Source organism: Nomascus leucogenys, chromosome 19 (assembly GCF_006542625.1).
Source record: "Nomascus leucogenys isolate Asia chromosome 19, Asia_NLE_v1, whole genome shotgun sequence".
Classification (NCBI taxonomy): Eukaryota; Metazoa; Chordata; class Mammalia; order Primates; family Hylobatidae; genus Nomascus; species Nomascus leucogenys.
This window is the reverse complement of record NC_044399.1, coordinates 2,869,677-2,894,354: the sequence shown is the minus strand read 5'-3', so window position 1 is coordinate 2,894,354 and position 24,678 is coordinate 2,869,677. Positions and strand designations below refer to the sequence as shown.

Below are 24,678 nucleotides of genomic sequence, written 5' to 3'. Positions count from 1 at the left end.
ATTGCATCCCTTCTGTTCCCTGGCCCGAGTTGTGTCCTGCCCTGGCCCTGTAGTCACCTTTCTTAGGTGTGGTTCTCAGCCAGGTCCTCGGACATTGCTCACAGATCCCCGTGTCCTCCTGAGTGAAGTCATCACCCGGGCTGAGCTCCCGAGGCTGTCATCAGTCCCAGCCTCTGCTCATGTCCCTGGGCCAGGCAGCGAAGGACAAGGATGAGGACTGGGATTTGTTCCTGACTTGCCAGAGATGCCATGTTGGCCAGGTTCCTTAACAGACCTCTCTGAGCCCAGTTTCCCATCTTTAATCATTGTTTTCCTGCCCAGTTCATGCTTTTCCCACATATTCTTGGTGGATATAATAGTATTCTGTAGACTTTAGCGTACGATACACGTACGGCGAAATACACGTATGGCGATGTCATGACAGCCTCCCTGCCTCACAAGGTTGTTCAGTTCCGTGCTGCGGGCTGTGACTGTTCATTTCTAGGTGGCGGGAGGATGGTGTGGTGCCAGCACCATCATGCATGTGGAGGCGCTCTTAGCATTTCAACAGGAGTGCCCAGGTGTTGATGTTGCTCTTACCGTGCTTGCTAGTGCTCATTTGGCAAAACCCACTTTTCTCCACCTAAGTCCTGCCCCGAGGGTCTCACTGGGAGGGAGGGCTGTCGTAAAGCTCCAGCTTTCATGCAGAGCTTAGGATGATGGGTGTTAATTTGGGGCCTTCTTTACCATTGGACCAAGTGCTGACATGGGTCAGTATCTACCAGGAAATCTGATTAATAACAAGGAATTATTGCTCAAAGAAAAGGATTTTGATGTACTTTCTAGTAATTTTGTTCATTTCTATTATGTGATAAGCCTTTAAAATCCTGCATTCTATAATAAATGTGTGGAATCTTAAAATAAGTTTTGCAAAAACTTAGAGTTGAATTAAGTTCATTTTGAGACTTCTTCAAAGAGCTGTAATTGCAGGAGCACCAAAAGGTTTCCACACTTGTCGGGTGCTTTGAAAAATTAGGCAGTGCCATAGTGTGGACCTGAAGGACCTGGCCCACTTGAGCACTTGCCAGTCACCTTGGGTAGTCACTGAGAGCTTTGGCTATTGGGGTGTGTGTGTGTGTGTGTGTGTGCGTGTGCACGCATGTTTGTGTTTCTAAAGGAAACCTTTGGTAACACAGAAGCCACCCACTGCTGTGCAGATGGTCATAGCTCTTATTCTTCAGACGAAGGCCTGTTGAGGCCAAGAAGAGGGAGGAGCTGAGGGGATGTGACCTGTTCCTGTGGCTCCACATTGGCATCACCTTTTTACGTCATTTGTAGCGCTCACCTGGCTCGTACATCTTTGAAGAGGGTAGTGAGTGAATAACAGGTAAGCAGCCGTCAGAGGTTGTCATTTTCTTTTTCCTTTTCAATTTGCATCCTCCAGAGTTTTTGATGTGTAAGTTTGCATGTTAGTCTGAAACTGTTCTAACTTGCCGGTGGAAAACACATATAGGCTTAAAAGGCAATAATTACCTTGCTGAAATTCTTTTCTCACCTTTTATGAAAGAGAAAGCTATTTTCTTGAGGAGTCAAGTTCCTATCCCAGCAAGGAAAAACTGATGACAGATTAGGGATGTGGTCACAGGCCCGGGACCGGCCGGTTAGCTAAACTCTCTGAGTGTCTTTTGGAGGCCATGGCCTTGTGAGCACAGAGATGAACACTTATTTCAAAGCACAGGATCTTGACACTCAAGAGAGCAGGTCTCTTGTGCAAAGTAGGATCGTCTTCCAGCCCAAGGGCAGGGCTTGGAAAGAGACTGCAGAGGCTTCCAGGGAGCAGTGCTCAGTTTTGTGAATGCTGCTGCTTGTAATTCAGCAGCTTCCCGCACTTTTATGGTGTGTGTCGTAGTGACGCAGGGGCTGCAGGGGACCCCAGCAGGAGTGAGGGATGAGACTTTCTTTTTCCTCTTCTATCAGGGTATTAACCGCCACGGCCCTGGGCTCCAGCGGCCTGGGTCTGGTCTTATTTATTGTGCATTCACCATGTTGGGCCTCCCCAGTGCAGAGTGTCGTGACACAGGGCCCTGGCTGCCGGAGCCTCGACGTGACGTCCTCCCACGTGGATGTCCCCAGCCGACACGGAGCACTCCTACCCGCTCTCGGGGACTCTTCCCTGTTGTTAAAGATGGAAAAGGTAGAGAAACAAGAAGGAATTCTGAGTGGTTCAGTCAGACATGTTTAAAGCAAAAAGTTGGCTTTTCAGTTTCAGAATTTAAGCATGCGACGTATTAGATATTTTCAGCCAGTGACACTGAGCGGCACAAACCACAATTTATTGGTAAAAAAAGAGCAAAATACAAGACATGCCAAACACATGTGCCCTCATTCCTGCAAGTTTTTTGTTTTGTTTCATTTTTAATTCTAGCAGTAATATGGATCCATACCACCCCCTCACTCTGTGGCCCTGGGCCTAATCCAGCCTGCCGCCTGCTTATGTAAATAAAGTTCTGTTGGATCCTGGCTGCTACCCTTTGGTTATATATTGTCTGTAGCCACTTTTATGTTACAGTGACAGAGCTGAGTAGCTCAGAAGCCTGACCTGGCCCACAAAACTGAAAATACTTGTCATTGAGCCCCTTATAGAGAAAGCCTGACACCTGCTCAGGGTGCTGAAAACTTTGACTCCTATCTTTGAGATTTTTTAAGTTCTAAGGGAAAAGTGAGTGACTTCTCTATTGCTGTAATTCTTCACCCACTTAGGCCTCAGCTCACTGGACATTTTACCCACATGGAACTTTGGTAAAGAACAAGTCAACAAACTTTCCTTTGAAGGCTCCTTAGCTTGACTTCCAAAATAGATGCGATGAATGAAGAAGCAATTCACAGAAGTGTGAGAAGCAGCCGGTACACATTTGACGGGTGGACAAACTTCCTAGTTGTTAGGAAACGCAGATTAAAGCAGTGAGGACATACCCCGTGAGGTCGGCTTGGGGAAGGGATCAGCACGGTCACTATCAGTTACGGCTGGGATCCAGTGTCCCTGAGAATGTGGGGGGAAATGCACCTTCTAGGAAGACAATTTGGGAAACATGTCTGTGTTTTGGCCCAGCAATTATAGCTCTAAGCACTTACCCTAAAGTGTGCCAAGAAGTCTGTCTCCAGGATACTTATTGCTTCAATATTAACAATTAATATTGTTAAAATGTCCATACCACTCAAAATGATCTACAGATTCAATGCAATCCCCATCAAAATTCTGATGGCATTTATCCATAGAAACAGAAAAAAAAAGTCCTGAAATTCATATGGAACCCCAAAATACCTTGAATAAGTAAAGCGACTTTGAGAAAGAAGAACAAAGCCCAAGACATTACACTTCCTAATTTCTTATATCATAAGACTACTGTAATAGAAACAGGATAATATGAAATTACAAATTGACATATAGACCAATGGAACAGAATAGAAAGTTCATAAATAAACCCACACGTATATGGTCAACTAACCTTTAAGAAAGATACCAAGAATACACAATGGGAAAAAGATAGTCTCTTCAATAAATGGTATAGGTTGTGTATCTGTGATCTGAAAATTTGAAATCCTAAATGCTCCAAAATCTGAAACATTTTGAACATGAATATGATGCCACAAGTGGAAAATTTTACACCTAACCTCATGTGGTGGATTATAGTCAAAATGCAGGCCCACAACACACAGTTTATTCGGCATCCCCAATGGGAAAAGAATCCTCCCACCCCCTTCAGCTGCAGCATATCTTTTCTGCACACGTCCAGATTTCCCCCCACACACCCACAAAGAGTAAGAAAATGTCATGTGTGCAGGCTGGATGTGCCAATGGCAGCTTCCCTACAGTGTTCCACGTGGCCAAGACCTGTGTGCATTACTCACCATGTTTTTTGCTTATTCTTTGCATTTCTGTATACTGACAATGAGCTATCCAAGAAAGAAATTAGGAAAACAGTTCCATTTACAAATAAAAAAAAATTTTTAGGAATAACTTTTACCAAGCCAGTGAAACACCTGTACACTGAGAACTATAAACCATTGATAAAAAAAAATTGAAGAAGATGCAAACAAATGGAAAAATGTTTAATGTTCATGGATGGGGAAGAATTGTCTTCTTATGTGATGTAAAGATAGTGTTGAAAATGTCAAAAAGGTCAGCAGATACCCCTGCGAGTAATAGTGATAAGAAAAAAAGGAAGCATTTGTATTTATCTATAGCACAGAAAGTCATGCTGTTGGAGACACTGGACAGTGATGTAAGTGTGAAACAGAAGAGTACCATGTTGGAATGACCACCATATATGAGCTGAAGAAACAGAAGGATAAACCGTTGAAGTTCTATGCTGAAAGTAATGAACAGACGTTAATGAAAAATAGAAAAACACTGCATAAAGCAAAAAATGAAGATCCTAATTGTGTATTGAAAGAGTGGATTCATCAGCATTGCAGTGAACACCTGCCACTTAATGGAATACTGCCTATGAAACAAGCAAAGATCTATCACGATGAACTGAAAATTGAAGGGAACTGTGAACATTCAACAGCCTGGTTGCAGAAATGTAAGAAAAGACACAGCATTAAATTTTAAAAGATGTGTGGTGATAAAACATCTGCTAATCATGAAGCAGTGAAGAAATTTATTGGCATACTTGCTAAACTCAAAGCTGTTGAAAATCTCATGCCGGAACGAGTCTGTATTACTGATGAAACATCACTGTTTTGGTGTTATTGCCCTGGAAAGACACCGACTTCAGCTGATAATACAGGAATTAAGGATGTCAAAGAGAGAAAAACTGTGTTAGGATGTGCGAAAGCAGCAGGCACTCTAAGTGTAAACCTGGCTGTGATAGGCAAAAGCTTGTGCTCTTACTGTTTTCAAGGAGTGACTTTCTTACCATTCCATTATTCTAACAAAATGCGTGGATCACCAGGAAAATCTTTTCTGGTTGATTTTACAAATATTTTATACCAGTGGCTCATGCTCACTTCTGGGAAGCTGGACTGGACAACAACTGCAAGATTTCGTTATTCCTTGTCAACTGCTCTGTTCATTCTCCAGCTGAAATTCTCATCAAAAATAATTTCTGTGTCATGTACTTTCCCCTAAATGTGACTTTATTAATTCAGCATTTGACTAGGGTATATTAGTCTGTTCTCATGCTGCTAATAAAGACATACCTGAGGCTGGGTAATTTATAAAGGAAAAGGGCTTAACTCACAGTTCCACATTGCTGGGGAGGCCTCAGGAAACTTACAATCATGGTGGAATGCAAAGAAGAAGCAGGCACCTTCTTCACAGAGTGGCAGGATGGAGTGAGTGCAAGCAGGGGAAATGCCAGATGCTGATAAAACCATTAGGTCTCATGAGACTCACTCATTATCACAAGAACAGCATGGGAGAAATTGCCTCCATGATTCAATTATCTCCACCTGGGCCTGCCCTTCACATATGGGGGCTGTGGGGATTATAATCCAGGATGAGATTTGGGTGGGGACACAGCCAAACCATACCATTCTGCCCCTTCCCCCTCCCAGATCTCATGTCCTCACATTTCAAAACACAATCATGACCTTGCAACAGTCCCCCAAAGTCTTATTCCAGCATTAACCCAAAAGTCCAAGTCCAAAGTTTCATCTGAGACAAGGCAAGTCCCTTCTGCCTATGCATCTGTAAAATCAAAAGCAACTTAGTTACTTCCTAGATATAATAGCGGTACAGGCATTGGGTAAATACACCCATTCCAAATGGGAGAAATTGGCCAAAACAAAGGGGCGACAGGCCCCAGGCAAGTTGAAAGTCCAATAGGGCAGTCATTAAACCTTAAAGTTCCAAAATGATCTCCTTTGACTCCATGTCTCATGTCCAGGTCATGCTGATGCAAGAGGTGGGCTCCCAGATTCCTTGGGAAAGCTCTGCCACTGTGGCTTCACAGGGTACACCCGACTGGCTGCTTTCATGGGCTGGCATTGAGTATCTGCAGCTTTTCCAGGCACACAGTGCAAGCTGTTGGTGGATCTACCATTCTTGGGTCTGGAGGATGGTGGCCCTCTTCTCACAGCTTCACTAGGCTGTGCCCCAGTGGGGCACTCTCCCTAGCAGAGGTTCTGCATAAGGGCTCTGCCCCTTCAGCAAACTTCTGCCTGGACATCCAGACATTTTCATACATCCTCTGAAATCTAGGCAGAGGTTTCCAAACCTCAGTTCTTGACTTCTTTTCACCCACAGGCTCAGTACCATGTGGAAGCACCAAGGCTTGGGGCTTACACCCTCTGAAGCAATGGCCTGAGCTATACCTTGGCCCCTTTTAGCCACAGATGGAGCAGAAGCAGCTGGGATGCAGGGCACCATGTCCCAAAGCTGCACAGAGCAGGGGGGCTGTAGGCCTGGCCTGTGAAACCATTTTTTTTCTCTTAGGCCTCTGGGCCTGTGATGGGAGCAGCTTCCATGAAGGTCTCTGACATGCCCTGGAGAAATTTTCCCCATTGTGTTGGTGATTAACATTCGACTTCTTGTTACTTATGCAAATTTCTGCAGCAGGCTTGAATTTCTCCCCAGAAAATGGTTTTTTCTTTTCTATTACATAGTCAGGCTGCAAATTTTCCAAACTGTTATGCTCTGCTTCCTCTTGAATGCATTTCCACTTAGAAATTTCTTCTGCCAGATACCCTAAATCATCTCTCTCGAGTTCAAAGTTCCACAGATCTCTCAGGTGGGGGCAAAATGCCACCAGTTTCTTTGCTAAAGCATAGCAAGTGACCATTACTCCAGTTCCCAATAAGTTCCTTATCTCCATATCGGACCACCTCAGCCTCGACTTTATTGTCCATATCAGTGTTAGCATTTTGGTCAAAGACATTCAACAAGTCTGTAGGAAGTTCCAAACTTTCCTACATCTTTTTGTCTTGTGAGCCCTCCAAGTCTCTAGGTAGGAGTTCCAAACTTTTCCGCATTTTCTTATCTTCTTCTGAGCCCTCTGAACTGTTCCAACCTCTGCCTGTTACCCAGTTCTAATGTCACTTCCACATTTTTGGGTGTCTTTACAGCAGTGCCTCACTCTCTGCAGTACCAATTTACTGTATTAGTCTGTTTTCATGCTGCTAATAAAAGCATACCTGAGACTGGATAATTTATAAAGAAAAAGAGGTTCAATGGACTTACAGTTCCACATGGCTGGGGAGGCCTCACAATCATGGCGGAAGGTGAAGGAGGAGCAAAGGCATGTCTTACATGGCAGCAGGCAAGAGAGCATGTGCAGGGGAACTGCCCTTTATAAAACCATCAGATCTTGTGAGACTTATTCACTGTCATGGGAGAAACCTGTCCCCATGATACCATCACCTCCCACCAGGCCCCTCCTCCAACACTGGGAATTACAATTTGACATGAGATTTGGGTGAGAACAGCAAGCCAAACTTTATCAATATTGGCCTTGGCAATGATCTTTTGGATAAGACACAAAAGCACAGGCAGCAAAAGCAAAAATAAACAAATGAGAGTGCATCAGATTTAAAAGTTTCTGCACAGCAAAAGAAACATCGGCAAAATGAAAAGCAGTGTACAGAGTGGAAGAAACCATACATCCGATAAGGGGTTAATATCCAAAATACATAAGGAACTCATACAACTCAATAGCAAGCAAACAAAATAACCCAGTTTAAAAATGAACAAAGGACCTGAATAGACATTTTTCTAAAGAAGACATACAGATATCCAATAGGCGTATGAAAAGGTGCTCAACGTCACTAACCATCAGAAAACTGGAAATCAAAACCACAATGAGACATCACATCGCACTTGTTAGGATGGCCAGTATGAAAAAGACAAAAGATAAGTCTTGGGGAGAATGTGGAGAAAAAGGAAACACTTTTATATATTCAAGGTGGGAGAGAACATAATGGAAAACAGTTTGGAGGTTCCTCAAAAATTAGAAATAGAACTACAACCCAGTGATCCCACTTCTGGGTATGTATCCAAAGGAAATGAAATCATTAGCTCAAAGAGATCCCTGCACCTCCATGTCCATGGCAGCTTTATTCACAGTAGCCAAGATGTAGAAGATACACAATTGTCCATTTGACAGAGGAAGGGATAAAGAAATTGTGGTAGATACATATACTGTGGAATATTGTTCAGTCTTTACAAAGAAGGCAGTCCTGCCATTTGAAACAATATGGATGAACCTGGAGAATGTTAAGCTAAGTAAAATGAGACAGAGAAATACTGCACGATCTCACCTGTGGAATCTGAAAAAGTCAAACTTCTAGAAAGGAAGAGTACAATGGTGGTTACCAGAGGCTGGTGGGAGGGGTTGGAAATTGGGAGGTGTCGGTCAAAGGTTAGGAACGTTCAGCTTATAAAATGAATACGTTCTGGACACATCATGTACAGCATGAGAACTGTAGTTAATAATAATGTATTGTGTACTTGAAATTGGCTAAGAGTGCATCTTAACTGTTTGCATGACAAAAAAATGGGGTTAACTATATGAGGTGATGGATACGTTACTTAGTATAATTGTGGCAGTCATTTCACAATGTACGTGCATATCAAAACATCACATTGTGGCCAAGCGTGGTGGCTCATGCCTCTAATTCGAGCACTTTGGGAAGCTGAGACAGAAGCATTGCTTAAGCCCAAGAATTCGAGACTAGCCTAGGCAATGTAGGGAGATCTTGTCTTTACAAAAAATTTAAAAATTAACAAAGCATGATGGCATGTGCCTGTGGTCCCAGTTACTTGAGAGGCTTAGGTGGGAGGACTGCTTGGATCCAGGAGGTCAAGGTTGCAGTGAGCTGTGATTGCACCACTGCACTCCAGCCTGGGTGACAAAGCCATACCCTGTCATACACACACACACACACACACACACACACCACAGTGTACTACCTAAATATACACAAATTCCATTTGTCAAGGACACTTCAATAAATCTAGGGGGGAAAAAACCAACAGTATGATCTGAAGCAGTATTTTCCAAATTTGTTTTGACTGCACCTACAGATAGTTTTATATAATGATTTCCCCCACGCGTGTAAATAGATGTGCACGTAACTGAAATAAACTGTTCACAAGGGAGTACTCACATTGAAAACGGGTGGCACACTGTACTTTACTCCAGCCTTGTGCTGGCCCTGGTGCCCTGATGTGGCTTCTTGGCCGGTCACAGGCTGCAGCCCCTAGTGGAAGAGCTCCGGTGCTGGCATTCACGCTATCTCATGAACCCTTAGGCAGCCTTTGGAGTAGGCAAGTTCCTCTTCAGATGTAACAGGGGTTCTGGCAGGTGGTGGCATTGCCAGTGGCATTGCCCGCAGGGATTCAGGTGAGCCCGACGTTCAAGTCGGTAGGTGCAGTGCTGTTACTGAGGGAGCTTGCATTTGAATTAGGGAGATGTCCATGCCGGGATGTGGAAGGACTGCGTGTGGTGAAGAGAAGCCTTGTTGGAGCAGTTATCCCTGGGCAGCTCAGCCTCTGCTAGAATGGCGGAAAACTTTCACACGGGGCTGCCTCTTCCTGGCCGCGTGCGGGGCAGGCAGTGTGCCTTGATCATGGGGCCCCGCAGCAGAGCCTAGAGCCTCATGATACAGTGTCCAGCCAGGCACCTCTGGTCCTTTGAGGTGAAGCCTGTTGGGCAATCAGGGCTGGTTGGACAGGCAGGCGTGCAGCACCCAATTCTGAATCTTTCTAGTTGAGCAACTTAATATGTAAAGTAAGGCGGATGTGACTGTATTACAGGTAAAGCCGGGCGCATGGTAGGAGTTCCATAAGTGCCGGTTGCCGTTATGGCGTGGTTGAAGCTGACTTCCTGTTGGAAGTAGCACTTGAGCTTAAGACTCTGGATGGTGAGTCCTTAAAGTAAGACACTGTAGGTTTTCTTGTTTAATGATGGAAAATGGCAAATACAGGCCGAGATGGGACCAGGCAGAGACTACAGGGAGACAAATTTAGCCGGTAAGGCAGGAATCAGGCAGGCGATGTCTCCAGACAACCCGGAATGAAATAACAAAGCCATGGCCAGATCTTAGGTTAGATTGAAGAAAAGGCAACATGACAGACATTAAAAAGTACGATTCAGTGAGCTTTTTTTGCATTTAGAGTTTAAGAATGATAGAGAGGTGTAACTACTCCGAAGGGTTTGTTCCCGGGATGGTTCTTGTGGGTGGAAGAGGCGGGTGCCACAGAGGAGCACTTTCTGCTTGATACATGGGGAGTTTAGGGGTCACATGGGACATGTGGTCGGAGCTGGGGAGTCCACTGGACGAATTGGTTCTGGCTTTGTCCAAAGGCATGCCGCCATGCTGTTCCAGCCCTCGGAACGGGAGTGGGCAGGTTTGGGAGGAGGAGCATAGAGAGAACAGAGGGCAGGTGTCCACCCTGGGGGCCACCTGCAGGGCTGCACCTTGACCTGGCCCCAGCAGCCCCTTGCAAATTGATTCACAAGCAAAACCTCTTTTTTAATGAGGCGCTTTGGATACTGAGTAGCAAACCCTTTCCATGGAGTTCTAGGGTGAACCAGTCTTCACTGAGTTGTACTTGATAAACAGACTTTTTCTAAGTTATTTTTTATGCATTTAAGAATGCACAGAACAGCCTCACATACTCAGAGGGGGTGGGATGAATTATTCCCTCCTCCTTCATCAGCACACAGTTTACTAAGGGCCTCTTAGGTGCCCTTCACAGCCTGTGCTGGCTGCTTGCATATTCCCATGAGTGGGAGGTGTGAACTCGTTGCTCGTACAGAGTCGAGAGTCTGGCCAGGAACCCAGGTGCCAGTGGTGATCAATGTGTTGCATGTGTGGGGGGTGTGCAGGCTGCCACCGGGAAGGACCAGGGAAAGTCCCAGCGACCTTTGCGGATCAGTCAACTCCATGGGGGGAAGTGGTGTTTCGACCAAGGCCTGAGAATGTGCGGGCCAAGTGATAGGAAATAGACTACATCTCTTCGTCGTCATCTGCAAACTACGCGTTTTATTGTAAGCGATGTGCCCTTCCAGCTTCAGTCCTGGTCCTGTGAAGAATAATCCATCTTGCCAGTCTCAGGCTTGGGCAGTTTGTAGGACCCTGAGGCTCCTGGGCTCAGATTCTTCTGAATTGTCTTTCTTGACCCTTTCCCTCTTTGCCTTGACATTTATCTCTTAACAAGAAACAGACACACAAAACTGTGATTGGTTAGGGAACTGCCTGTCACTACTCTGCAAACATGTAGCCACCACCCATGGCTGTGTTTCCAGAAACACACGAAGCTTCTGTTTGTGTAGTTGGTTTCCTAGACTTCTAGCAAGATGCTGTCTCGATCTGGTCTCTCTGAAAGCGAATCAATTATGTAATCGTGCACCCATCTACCCAGGTGACAAGTTTTCAGTCTGTCTGGCAGTCACTCTTCAGGGCCCTCCACGCCCAGGCCTCCCTCCCACAGACACAGTCGGTACTGAGGCTCAAGTGCCATGTGACCTTCCTTCATTTCCCTGTGCTCTTTGCAGACTTCATCACAGCCTTACAATGTTCTCTGTGATCTTCAGAACCCAAGAAGCATTTCTTGAAAGCTTTACCTGTGAGAACTCGAAGCCAGGTTATTTTCTAAAGCAAATCAATATTACCTCCTGTACTCTTTAAGCCTTTTTTTGCTTCTTTTTGAATTATATTTTTTCTTCATAGATCTAAAAAGTTACTTATACAGCCACTTGAAACTCATTTTATTGTTTCCTCTGATACTATGACTGAGAAATACGAGCTTTTTCATAGAGAAGTATATCCCTTGGCCCACACCAAGGCAGATATAAAATCAGTCGCATGCAGAGAAAATGAGTGGAATAGTGCACCACGATTTCCTGCAGGAAATACCCTCCTCTCCCCTACTTCTTTTATTCCATGTCTGGAGCAAAACTAGACTAAGGTGACCCATTTTCTTCTAGCTAGGGGAAGAAGGTGTTGCGGTGATATGTCTGCAGGGAGAGCGTCTTTTAGAGCACATGCTCCTCTTAAGTGCAGGATGCTTGCTGCTGGATGTGCATGTAGAGGCAAATGTTTGATTCGGCTTTGAATCTCTACCACTTTAGAATTGGTACCCATTCAAATGCATATGTAAATGTCTTGCTAAGCAAAAAAAAAAAAAAAAAGACCGTGAGGGGATTTGGGAAACAAGTTTTCAGGAGCACTGATTATGACCATCAGCTCCCTAGGAGGTGAAATGGATGCATCCAAATCTGTCGCAGAGCTGTCCATGGCCAATCGTGTGCATGTGCACCTGACTCCATAAATGCTCTAGAGTGTACCTCGGCCATTGTGTGCGTGTGTTCCCGACTCACTGTGAATGCTCTAGAATGTACCTTGGCCATTGTGTGCGTGTGTTCCCGACTCACTGTGAATGCTCTAGAATGTACCTCGGCCATTGTGTGCGTGTGTTCCCGACTTTCTGAATGCTCTAGAATGTACCTTGGCCATTGTGTGCGTTTGTTCCCGACTCACTGTGAATGCTCTAGAGTGTACCTCGGCCATTGTGTGTGTGTGTTCCTGACTCACTGTGAATGCTCTAGAGTGTATCACGGTCATCGTGTGCATGTGCACCTGACTATAAATGCTCTAAAATGTACCATGGCCATTGTGTGCATGTGTCCTCAACTCACTGTGAATGCTCTAGAGTGTAGCATGGTCATTGTGTGTGTGTGCACCTGACTCTCTAAGTGCTCTAGAGTGTACTAGCGCCATCATGCACATGTGCACCTGACTCACTATAAATGCTCTAGAGTGTACCTCAGCCATTGTGTGCGTGTGTTCCTGACTCTCTGAATGCTCTAGAGTGTATCTCGGCCATTGTGTGCGTGTGTTCCCGACTCACTGTGAATGCTCTAGAGTGTACCTCGGCCATTGTGTGCATGTGTTCCGGAGTCACTGTGAATGTTCTAGAGTGTGCCTCGGCCATTGTGTATGTGTGTTCTAGACTCACTGTGAATGTTCTAGAGTGTGCCTCGGCCACTGTGTGCGTGTGTTCTAGACTCACTGTGAATGTTCTAGAGTGTGCCTCGGCCACTGTGTGCGTGTGTTCCAGACTCACTGTGAATGTTCTAGAGTGTGCCTCGGCCACTGTGTGCGTGTGTTCCGAACTCACTGTGAATGTTCTAGAGTGTGCCTCGGCCACTGTGTGCGTGTGTTCCGAACTCACTGTGAATGTTCTAGAGTGTGCCTCGGCCACTGTGTGCGTGTGTTCCGAACTCACTGTGAATGTTCTAGAGTGTGCCTCGGCCACTGTGTGCGTGTGTTCCGAACTCACTATGAATGTTCTAGAGTGTGCCTCGGCCACTGTGTGCGTGTGTTCCGAACTCACTATGAATGTTCTAGAGTGTGCCTCGGCCATTGTGTGCATGTGTTCCGAACTCACTATGAATGTTCTAGAGTGTGCCTCGGCCATTGTGTGCGTGTGTTCCTGACTCACTGTGAATGCTCTAGAGTGTATCACGGTCATCGTGTGCATGTGCACCTGACTATAAATGCTCTAAAATGTACCATGGCCATTGTGTGCATGTGTCCTCAACTCACTGTGAATGCTCTAGAGTGTAGCATGGTCATTGTGTGTGTGTGCACCTGACTCTATAAATGCTCTAAAATGTACCATGGACATTGTGGGCATGTGTCCCTAACTCATTGTGAATGCTCTAGCATGTACCTCAGCCATTTTGTGCGTGTGTTCCTGACTCTATAAATGCTCTAGAATGTTCTATGGCCATTGTGTGTGTGCATACCTGCCTCATTGTAAATGCTCTATGGCAGTGGTCCCCAACATATTCAGCAACAGGGACCAGTTTCGTGGAAGACAGTTTTTCCATGGACCAGGGTGGATGGTTTTGGGATGAAACTTCCACCTCAGATCATCAGGCATTAGATTCTCATAAGGAGTGTGCAGCCTAGATCCCTCGCATGCACAGTTCACAACAGGGTTCCTGCTCCTATGAGAATCTAATGCCTGATTTGACAGGAGACAGAGCTCAGGCTGTAATGTCACTTGCCCACTCCTCACCTCCTGCTGTGCGGCCAGTTCCTAACAGGATATAGATTGGTACCAGTCCACAGTCTGGGGGATGGGGACTCCTGCCCTAAGAATGTACTGGGGCCATCATGTGCATGGACTCAATTTGAATGCTCTAGAGTATACCAGAGCCATGCCAGGTGTGCACCTGACTCACTGTGAAAGCTCTAGAGTGTATCAGGGTCGTGTTGGGTGTGCACCTGACTCACTGTGAAAGCTCTAGAGCATACCAGGGTTATGCTGAGTGTGCACCTGACTCACTGTGAAAGCTCTAGAGTGTATCAGGGTCATGTTGGGTGTGCACCTGACTCACTGTGAAAGCTCTAGAGTGTGTCAGGGTCGTGTTGGGTGTGCACCTGACTCACTGTGAAAGCTCTAGAGTGTATCAGGGTCGTGTTAGGTGTGCACCTGTGTCATTGTGAATGCTCTAGAGTGTGTCAGGGTCGTGTTGGGTGTGCACCTGTGTCATTGTGAATGCTCTAGAGCATACCAGGGTCATATTGGGTGTGCACCTGACTCACTGTGAATGCTCTAGAGTATACCAGGGTCATATTGGGTGTGCACCTGACTCACTGTGAAAGCTCTAGAGTGTACCAGAGCCATACCAGCTGTGCACCTGACTCACTGTGAAAGCTCTAGAATGTATCAGGGTCGTGTTGGGTGTGCACCTGACTCACTGTGAATGCTCTAGAGTGTACCAGGGCTGTGTTGGGTGTGCACCTGGCTCACTGTGAACACTCTAGAGTGTACCACGACCATGCTGGGTGTGCCCCTGACTCACGTGTATTTAGTATTGCTTATGAGGGGTTGGGGAGTGAAACCTCCCTTACTGCCTGGGAGTGGCCATGGGGGTTTCTCAGCTGAAGTGACACTTGCACTCTGTTGGGTGTATCAGGGTAGCCAGTGGGGCCTCTGAAGATTCTTGGGTGGGGCCCAGAAAGTGGTATCTCAGACTGGTACCGTGCGGGGTCTTGCTGGTTGCAGCCTTTTTGTGATACGTGGTTTCTGAACATCTGCCATCAGATTTGACCCGTGATACTGGTGTCTGCCTCTCTCTGTGGAGCATGTTGCTTCACAGAGGGCGGCTTTGGCTTCTCCACTAATCTGCAGTGGGATAAAACGTACACCTCTTTGTACAGTGCTTTTACATGAGTTTAACTCAATTTTTTAAAAAATTTGGATTAAAATCTTAGCTATGTGAAATATTTAGGATTATTCTTTTTAATGTTTTTATTTGTTCATTGACAAATTGCAATTGTATGGGGTTACTTTCTCGAGTTTTATTAAGCACCTATGTTTATTGAAGTTAAACATCAAACTTAAAACATTTAGATGAAAACTTTTCAAAATATATTTTGATGTTTACTACTTTTTAGCTAGAGCTTACTGCAGGTAAACCCCAGTGATTCTTGGCGGTGACTAAGAACAATTCCTTACACAAACTGTAATACAGTGTTGCTCTTACGGCTTTGCGAGTACATGCTAGTGTTTCAAATTCCATCCAAAACGAACTGCCCTAGGTTATGGGGTCTTATTAATTCCTGTATTTTTGCTTCCTTCCCCCCAATCTATTTTGCTCTGAATTAATCATCTTTTATAGCTTGCTGAATCACCCACATTTCTGTTTAGAGCCACCCCTTTTCTCTCCTCATCCACAATTTTGTTCTCTTGTGGATTTAGAAACCAGATGATGACACAGGTTGGGACTGTGGGCAGTTGAAAGGGCACACTTGTCTTCTGAGGAAGGGCTTGAGGATGCTGCTCTTTGAAACACAGTGTTCGAAGCTTCAAAGTTGTTCAGAGGCCTCTAAAACATTTCCTCATTCTAGAGTTGTTGACTGTTTTCCAAATCCAAATGTACTAACGGTTATAATTAAATTTTTTTTTAAAATAGTCTCATTTGTTAATATGACATCTTCACTCTTACCTGGAATTCTTCACTCTTACTTAGAATTCATCAACAGGTATTAAGTGTTGTGTGTCCCAAAGGTTGCCGGTCATTTGTGGAGAACATAGGAGAGTTTTAATAGATGGGGTATATGATTCAGAAACCTTTCATCTGTTTAGAGACACTGGAGTCAAATATTTATGGCACCAAAGGAGGTAGCCAAGATTAGCATTTGCGCATTATTAAAACTGGTCTATGGGAAAGTGTGGATAACTTACAAGCTCGTAGCTTTGATTCATAATTAGTAGTCTTTGACATGAGATTGGCTAGTTCTCACCCTGTGATGTGTGAGTTAGTTGGGAAGGGAATCTCTGCCTTTCTGGAGCTTCTACTAAAAACCCCAAGTGTCTTGGTGCTGATGTAGACTGCGTCTTGCTGGTACCATGCTGAGAAGTCACTGTCACTGCATTGTTGGCATAGCCCACACGGATACTCCTTGCTCCAGCCTTTTGCTTGCTTGTTTTTTGGTGGGAAGCACACATGAGTTATAAGTGAGATCTGCTGGGGAGCTTATGAATCCGTGGAAATTTACTGCCCGTCATACAGAAAATGTCCCGCACGGGGTAAGTGCATTACTCCACCAGCACGAGATCTGTGGGCTGCCCATTGCAGCCTTCCCTCCCCGCATTGCATTTGTTCCTTGGAATTCACTGTCAAGCTGTCCGAACTCTACCTGTGTTTACTTGCAGTAACTGGGCTACAGAGAGAAGTGTGATCGTTTCGCTCCAAAAAAGTATCTTCAGCATTAGGGTCAGCCACTGTCTTAACTGGACAGGAGCAGCGGGATTTGGAGCAGGTTTTTCAGCATGCTAGCTATAGAGTTTTGATCTTGTTTACTACATATTACGTGTTTATTATGATTATGATTAGATAAGATACAATAAACTCTTGGTCTAATATAGGCATGATGTGCCTTTGATCACAGTACTATGAGCTTTCTGTGTGTTCCTTAAACTATAAATGAGAAAGAGATTGTGGTTTTGAATGATGTTAATGTTGTGATTACAAGTAATGATAGCTCCATGGACAGTCTTGAGATGATGGTGTAAGGGACGTATGCTTGAGGGTGCCCCCAATCAATCCATATTGTGTTCTGTTTAAAAAGAAATAGTGTAGTACCTTATTGATGTCTTTAATTACTCACAAGTTAAAGCACATGGAATGAAATTCCCTTCTTTGTAAATAAGCATTTAAGAATTTCACCAGAGAAAACAGAGATCCATATTTGTGACCACGTTGAAAAATTCTTGGTCTCTTTATGGCTTTATCGCAGAGGTGAGAGGATTTTGGTCTTTGTTGAGTAACTGAATATGCATTGTATCATTTAGGATGGCTTTGGCTGCAGATGATGGGAAACTGTGGCTCCAGTTGGCTCAAACATTAGGAAATGGCCTCACATCACCCCTGAGCCTCGTGTGGCTGGTGGCAGCTCCTCTGCCCTGCTCTAAGCTCTGTCCTCCCATCTCGTCCAGTACTTTGCCATTATCCTTGAGTGCCTAAGGAGATCGCTACAAAGGATGTGGGCATCCTGTCTGTGCAAATCACCTTCTCCTCTTTGCCTCCCTAAGACTCTCCACCCTCCAGCCCCCACAGGCCTCCCTCACGTCTCGTTGGCCACTGCTGGTCAGTGTCCGTTCCTTAGTTACTGATGAAGCCCACGTTGGTGAGTGTCTTAGCTTAGGCTGCCATAAAAAGTGCCACATTCCGGGCAGCATCAACATGAAAATGTGTTCCTGGGGCGGGAAGTCCAGGATCAAGGTGCTGGCTGATTCATTTCCTGGTGAGGGCTCTCTTACTGATGTGTAGACAGCTGCCTTTTCACTGTGTCCTCACGTGATGGAGAGAGACAGAGGAAGCCTGCCCTCCAGGTCTCTTCTTTTAAGGGCATGAATCCCATTGTGAGGGCCCCAGCCTCATGACCTCCTCTAATCCTAATCACCTCCCAAAGGCTCCATTTCAAGTACAGACAATCCCTGACTTATAGCCTCTCGACTTTGCAATGGCATAGAAGCACTATGCATTCGTAGAAATTGCATTTCGAGTCCCATACAACCATTCTACCTTTCACTTTCAGTGTGATATCCAATACGTTACATGAGATATTCAGCACTTTCTTATAAAGTAGGTCTTGTGTTAGATGATTTTCCCAGCTGTAGGCTGATGTGAGTGTTGTGAGCGTGTTTAAGGTAGGTTAGGCTGGCTCTGACGATGAGTGGACTTGGTGCATCCACTGCATTTTCAGCTCACGGTATTTTAAACTTACGATGGATGTGGGGACATAGCCCCCATGTACATTGAGCAGCATCTGCAGCATCACACCAGGTTGGGGGCTAGGACTTCCACACATGAATCTGGGGAGGGGGGCACAATTCAGTCCATAACAGTGAGACAACAACAGTGTTGTCAGGCATTTCCGGATGACAATGTAATAAATACTCTAGTGACTACAGGCCGGAAAAGAGTTCCTGCGTCATGAAGAATGTGTATCACAGCTCTTAGCTACCAGCCTGGGTATCTCAAATGTTTATGTTAACATTTGGTACTTCTCTTTCTCTTAGTGTCGTGTGGGAGCCAATGGGAGATGGGAAGAAAATCATTTCATTGGCCGATAACCATATCCTGCTGTGGGATTTACAGGAAAGCTCAAGCCAGGCTGTGGTAAGTAAAAGGAACAACACAGCATTTGTTTTTGTATTTTTAAACCAAACACCGCATGTTCTCACTCATAGGTGGGAATCGAACAATGAGATCACTTGGACACAGGAAGGGGAACATCACACACTGGGGCCTGTCGTGGGGTGAGGGGAGCGGGAGGGATAGCATTAGGAGATATACCTAATGTAAATGACGAGTTACTGGGTGCAGCACACCAACATGGCACATGGATACATATGTAACAAACCTGCATGTTGTGCACGTGTACCCTAGTACTCCAAGTGTAATAAAAAAATAAAAAAATTAATAAATGGGACCTTTGGGCTAAATTCAGAATATAATTCGTGATTCACAACAGTTTAGAATTTAAACCTTAGTTAATGAACAGACTGAATCATCCATCAAAGAACTGACTGATGGGGTCTTTCAGGTGAAAGCAGTTTAGATGTCACTCAGGGCTTGTGAGATATGACACAGAACCCAGTGGTTTGCAAAACATCTGCCTTTTGCTGCACTTTGAGCAAAGGAGGGAGTGGGATGCCCAGGAGTATTTTCTACTGTTTCAAGCGTGCTGTCCTTCTGAGGAATGGATTCTTAAAGTGTATTTGGGTAAAATCATAGTCTTAAGCAGGAGCAATTATAACATTTTAATTTCACAGTGGTGCCTAGCTCTTTTCATGTATTGGCATGAGTTATGAAAATAACTTTTAGCACTTTCTTTGGGTTGAGTTTTGCTTTTAAATGTGCATCGTTTGAATACTTTGTCTTTCACAGAGTAAATATTAATATATATTTTTCATATTTGATTTCTTAAAATTTTCTCCTTTAAAATGTGTTTTTTACATGCATTCATAATTTCACTGCATTTGTTTATGTCAAAGTAACCACTTTAGAGAAGAAAAAAGGGAAGAACTTTGAACTGATGTCGCTTACAATGTCACTTATACCTTGGGGGCTGCGTTGCCTACACACAGTCAAAGGGATCGCGAAGCATCCATTGGATAGATTTCTCCAGTGATGGCCTCATCTTATATTTATTTGTTCCTACCATATTTTTTTAGCTCTTCTCCCTCATGGTGCCTTAGAATATTAATAAGTCCTTTCCTCACCCCTCTAGGCTGATGAGGTGGTATGAATAATGATGCATCATTATTAATAAGTGGCACAGAAGTAAGACTTAAAAATATTAAGTTTCGGCCGGGCGCGGTGGCTCACGCTTGTAATCCCAGCACTTTGGGAGGCCGAGGCGGGCGGATCACGAGGTCAGGAGATCGAGACCACGGTGAAACCCCGTCTCTACTAAAAATACAAAAAAAAAAATTAGCCGGGCGTGGTGGTGGGCGCCTGTAGTCCCAGCTACTCGGAGAGGCTGAGGCAGGAGAATGGCGTGAACCCGGGAGGCGGAGCTTGCAGTGAGCCGAGATTGCGCCACTGCACTCCAGCCTGGGCGACAGAGCAAGACTCCGTCTCAAAAAAACAAAACAAAACAAACAAACAAACAAAAATTAAGTTTCCTGTTAAAGCTTTAAACCTCTGAATGGACAAAAGGGAGTCTCACAGCCTTCACCGTGGAATTAAGTGTTGGGCGTTCACCCACAGCATCAATGGTGTTTAAGGAAGAGAATTATTTTTATGAAAAACTTTAAATATAAGTCATATCTTCATATCTTGGAGTAGAATGCAAATTTCACACAAACTTTTAAGATAAAACAGGAAACGAATGACATTTCATGCCTGAGATTGACCCCTATGGACCACGTCTGCAGGCTGGGGATGTATGTTCATAATCTCCCACGTTCCAGGAGATTTGGCAGAGAGTCCTGGTCATGGTCGAAGGCGATGCCTTCCTTGTCCCTTCCCTCCCTGCGTTTTCGCAGGGCGTTCCTACATAACTATAAACTTCCAGGAAGAAGGAGGAAAATACTTCCCTATTAAAATGCCAGGCTCACTGTAGGCTTTGGGCAAGACGCTTGGGCAGAGGACCCAGGTCCCGAGGCTTTGGGCAAGACGCTTGGGCAGAGGACCCAGCTCCCGGTGTAGACGCTTGGGCAGAGGGCTCCGCTCCCGGTGTAGACACTTGGGCAGAGGGCTCCGCTCCCGGTGTAGACACTTGGGCAGAGGGCTCGGCTCCCGGTGTAGACACTTGGGCAGAGGGCTCGGCTCCCGGTGTAGACACTTGGGCAGAGGGCTCGGCTCCCGGTGTAGACACTTGGGCAGAGGGCTCGGCTCCCGGTGTAGACACTTGGGCAGAGGGCTCGGCTCCCGGTGTAGACACTTGGGCAGAGGGCTCGCTCCGGTGTAGACACTTGGGCAGAGGGCTCGCTCCTGGTGTAGACACTTGGGCAGAGGGCTCGGCTCCTGGTGTAGACACTTGGGCAGAGGGCTCCGTTCCTGGTGTAGACACTTGGGCAGAGGGCTCCGCTCCTGGTGTAGACACTTGGGCAGAGGGCTCCGCTCCTGGTGTAGACACTTAGGCAGAGGGCTCGGCTCCTGGTGTAGACACTTGGGCAGAGGGCTCCATTCCCAGTGTAGACACTTGGGCAGAGGGCTCAGCTCCTGGTGTGGGAAGAGCTGAGTGGAGCCTTCTGCACACCTACTGTGCTCGCCGTCTCAGGGAGGAAGCCGGGGAGAAAGGAGACCCCACACGTTAGGATGCGGCAGGTTCTCATTCGCCCCAACTTTGGAGACCTATTCTCTAATCAAACTGTGAACACATCTTCAGAGCCTCGGTCATCTCAAATGGATTTCATAGTAGGGTGATTAATCTGTAACTTATTTTCTGCAGAGATCAATTTAGTTTTCTCTCCCCCTTTTTTATCCACTGTCAGCAGTTCTGTCAATATCACTTTGTGACCCTCCACTATGATATTTAATACAGAAACCTTCCTATCGATTTGAGCCATCTTCACACCCAGCTTCTCAATGTTTTTTTATTGTTTGAGGATATTGCCTTCTGTGGTGAATCTAATCTCATGCTCACTGCATCATTACCTTTTGCAATTAAATTGGAAATTCCGTGCCATTTATAATCATTAGCAGAACTCAGGGGAGGCCTGGAGTGGAAGGTTCCGTGGGGGCCACAGACCCCGAGGAGGGTAGAGGGATGGCCGCCCTGTGTCTGTGCGTGCTCATTCATCTTTGCCTTTCCCAGCTTTCACTCGCTGTGAAATAAATAGCTTCTGTCAAGGAGCCGACAGTGGCGGAGCAAGAAGGAAGCTTGCATGAGGATTCGCTGCCACCTCTGCCTTCTGTTCACGTAGGGGAGCAGGAGCTCCTTGAAGGTGGCCATCTAGAGAGTGCCATCTGCTTGGCGTGACACACACAGCGCCTCTTTGAAGGAAGGGAGTGTGCTTCAGGAACACAGTGTTTCTACTGGAAAGTTTCTAATCAGAGGTTTAAAATGTACCACAGGAGGATCAGATAAACAAACATAAGCTGGGGGGCACTCCTAGCGACAGCAGCATGGTCCTTGCAGCCAACGCCATGTCCAGCGTGCCTGTAAATGCAAATAGCGTTTGTGTTTTGGGGACCAAGAGAGCAGTGGGCAGAAGCCAAGCTTAATCTCAGGGCTCGTGGGGAGGGGCTGGGAACTTTGTGGGCAGGCGGTGGTTTCTCTGGCTCCTCGCCAGGGCACCTTGGAAAGCCTGTTCTGTTTTCATCTTTCTTCTCCAAACTGGAAGAGACATGGTACAGAGGAAAGAAAGAGGCTTGTTTTGTTAGTGTTAAAGTGGAGAACTTCATGTGTGGAACCTGACTGCTGGTTCCAGCAGCGACCCTCCTGTTCACTGCAGCGTGCCCATAGGTGGATTCATTTGCCCTTTTATTTCTGATATTTTATTAGAATTTTATTTACTTATTTTTAAACTTTTGTTTTAGGTTCAGGGGTGCACGTGCAGGTTTGCGATGTAGGTAAATTGCATGTCACAGGGGTTTGGTGTACAGATGATTTCATGAGCCAGGTAATAAGCACAGCACCGATGGGGAGTTTACAGTCCTCTCTCCTCCCATCCTCCACCCAAACTATGCATGTTCTCACTTAGTAGTGGGAGCTAGGCCAGGCGCGGTGGCTCACGCCTGTAATCCCAGCACTTTGGGAGGTTGAGGCGGGTGGATCACCTTACATCAGGAGTTCGAGGCCAGCCTGGCCAACGTGGTGAAACCTCGTCTCTACTAAAAATAAAAATAAAAATAAATTAGCCAGGCGCAGTGGCAGGCGTCTGTAATCCCAGCTACTCAGGAGGCTGGGGCAGGGAGAATTGCTTGAACCTGGGAGGTGGAGGTTGCAGTGAGCCAAGATCACGCCACTGCACTCCAGCCTGGTGACAGAGTGAGACTCCGTCTCAAAAAAAAAAAAAAAAAAAAGAAGTGGGAGGTAAACACTGAGAAGACCTGGACATGGAGAATGGGACAGCAGCACCGGGACCTCCTCGACTCGCCTGCAGATGTTGCTTTCTTGTCTAGAAATCAAGCGTGCTTACCCCTGCCTGTGGCTGTGATTCTCATGGGGGTGTTTAGGGACAGCTCCTTGTCCCAATGTCTGTCCCTCGTCCTCTGTGGCAACACAAACCAGGACAAGCCTCACTCCCCAGCCTCTCTGCAGCCTGCTGTGGCCGTGGGACTGAGTTCTGGACAAACAGACGTGGGTGGGACAGGTGCGTTCACCCTGAATGAGGAGTTTTAAGTCTCTGCTCCTGAAACATGGAGGTGGCTGGCAATGCTCTTTCCTATTCTGTCACTTTTCTTTTCCTCTTTTTAATAGGGTCTTTTTTGAGCAAAAGTTTCTCTCTCTTTTTTTTTTTTCTTTTAGGACAGTTTTAAGTTCATGGCAACATTGAGTGGCTGATACAGAGATTTCCCACAGCCTCCTCCACTCTCAGCATATCCCCTGCTGGTGTGGGACCTTCGTTATCACTGATGAACCCACACAGGCACATCACCGTCACCCAGAGCCCCTTGTTGACATTAGGGCTCCCTCTTGGTGCTGGACGTTCTGTGGGTTTGGACAAATGTGTCCTGACACCTGTCCTCCACTGTGGTGTCACACAGAATTGTTTCACAGCCCTAAAAATCCTTTGTGCCCCAACGACGATTCCTTCCTCATGCTCTCCCTCCAAGCCCTTTGCAAGCTCCATCTTTCCACCATCTCCATGGTTTTGCCTTTTCCAGGATGTCACAGAGTTGGATCCATACAGTATGGATGGTTTTTAGATTGGTTTCTGTCCATTAGTAATAAGCAGTGAAGGTTTCTCCAGGTCTTTTCATGGCTTGAAAGCACATCTCTTTTTATCACTGAGTAATGTTCCACTGTCTGGAAGGTTTCTCCATGTCAATGAAGTTCAGTTTGTCGGTCTTTCCTTTTCTGCATTGTCGCTTGTCCCAGGGCTGAGAGCTGAGCTGACTTGGGTGCTGAAGATTGTCTCCTGCTTTCTCCTGAGGTGCTGATCGCTGTGCATTTGACAGTGACGTCAGGGCCCACTTTGGTTAAGATGCACAAGGTGCCTGGGCCTCCCCTTCCCTGCACCCTCGCCATGCGGGGGACACGGAGTCCAGGCTTCCCTGTTGTAGGGGGGAGCGGGGACATGGTTTTTTCTGGGCTGCTTGTCTGGAGTATGTGATTTCTGTCTAGAGGTTTTGTGTCCTACTTGGCTGCCCCTTTTTGAAAATGTGGCTTTCAGTGGGCTCTTCTGGAGCCTTACTTGGTAGTGTTTCCTGGCTGCCAGCTTCTTCGGCTCCAGGTCTGGGGTGAATGAGGCAGAAGGAGACCCTAGGGAGCCCCACTGCGTGTCTCCTCATGTGCCACGTGGGCCTGCCCTCTCTCTCCAACTTTCAAATCACCCTCTGTTGTATGTGCAGTGTCCAGGCTTTCTTTGTGCTTAGTGAGAGAAACACGGAACGGGTGTACACCCTGCCTTCCTGGCAGCAGGCATCCCGGAAAAGATGGTGCTGGTCACCCACCTCAGCGATTGTTCCCGCTTCTGGAGACCTCGATAATAGGAGAGCTCTTCCCTTGTCCAATTAGAGGGAAGAATCTGAACATTCTGAATGAGTGTGC

At 46.0% G+C, this 24,678-nt stretch overlaps 1 protein-coding gene across 2 annotated transcripts in view; it reads left to right on the top strand.

The window, feature by feature from the left end:
* Positions 1–24,678, top strand: part of EIPR1 (EARP complex and GARP complex interacting protein 1) — a 174,698-nt gene that overhangs the window by 131,315 nt on the left and 18,705 nt on the right. For both annotated transcript variants that reach the window (XM_030799727.1, XM_030799728.1), the window contains one exon: positions 18,530–18,629. In XM_030799727.1, coding sequence (XP_030655587.1) covers positions 18,530–18,629 — 100 coding nt within the window. The remainder of the gene's footprint in view (positions 1–18,529; positions 18,630–24,678) is intronic.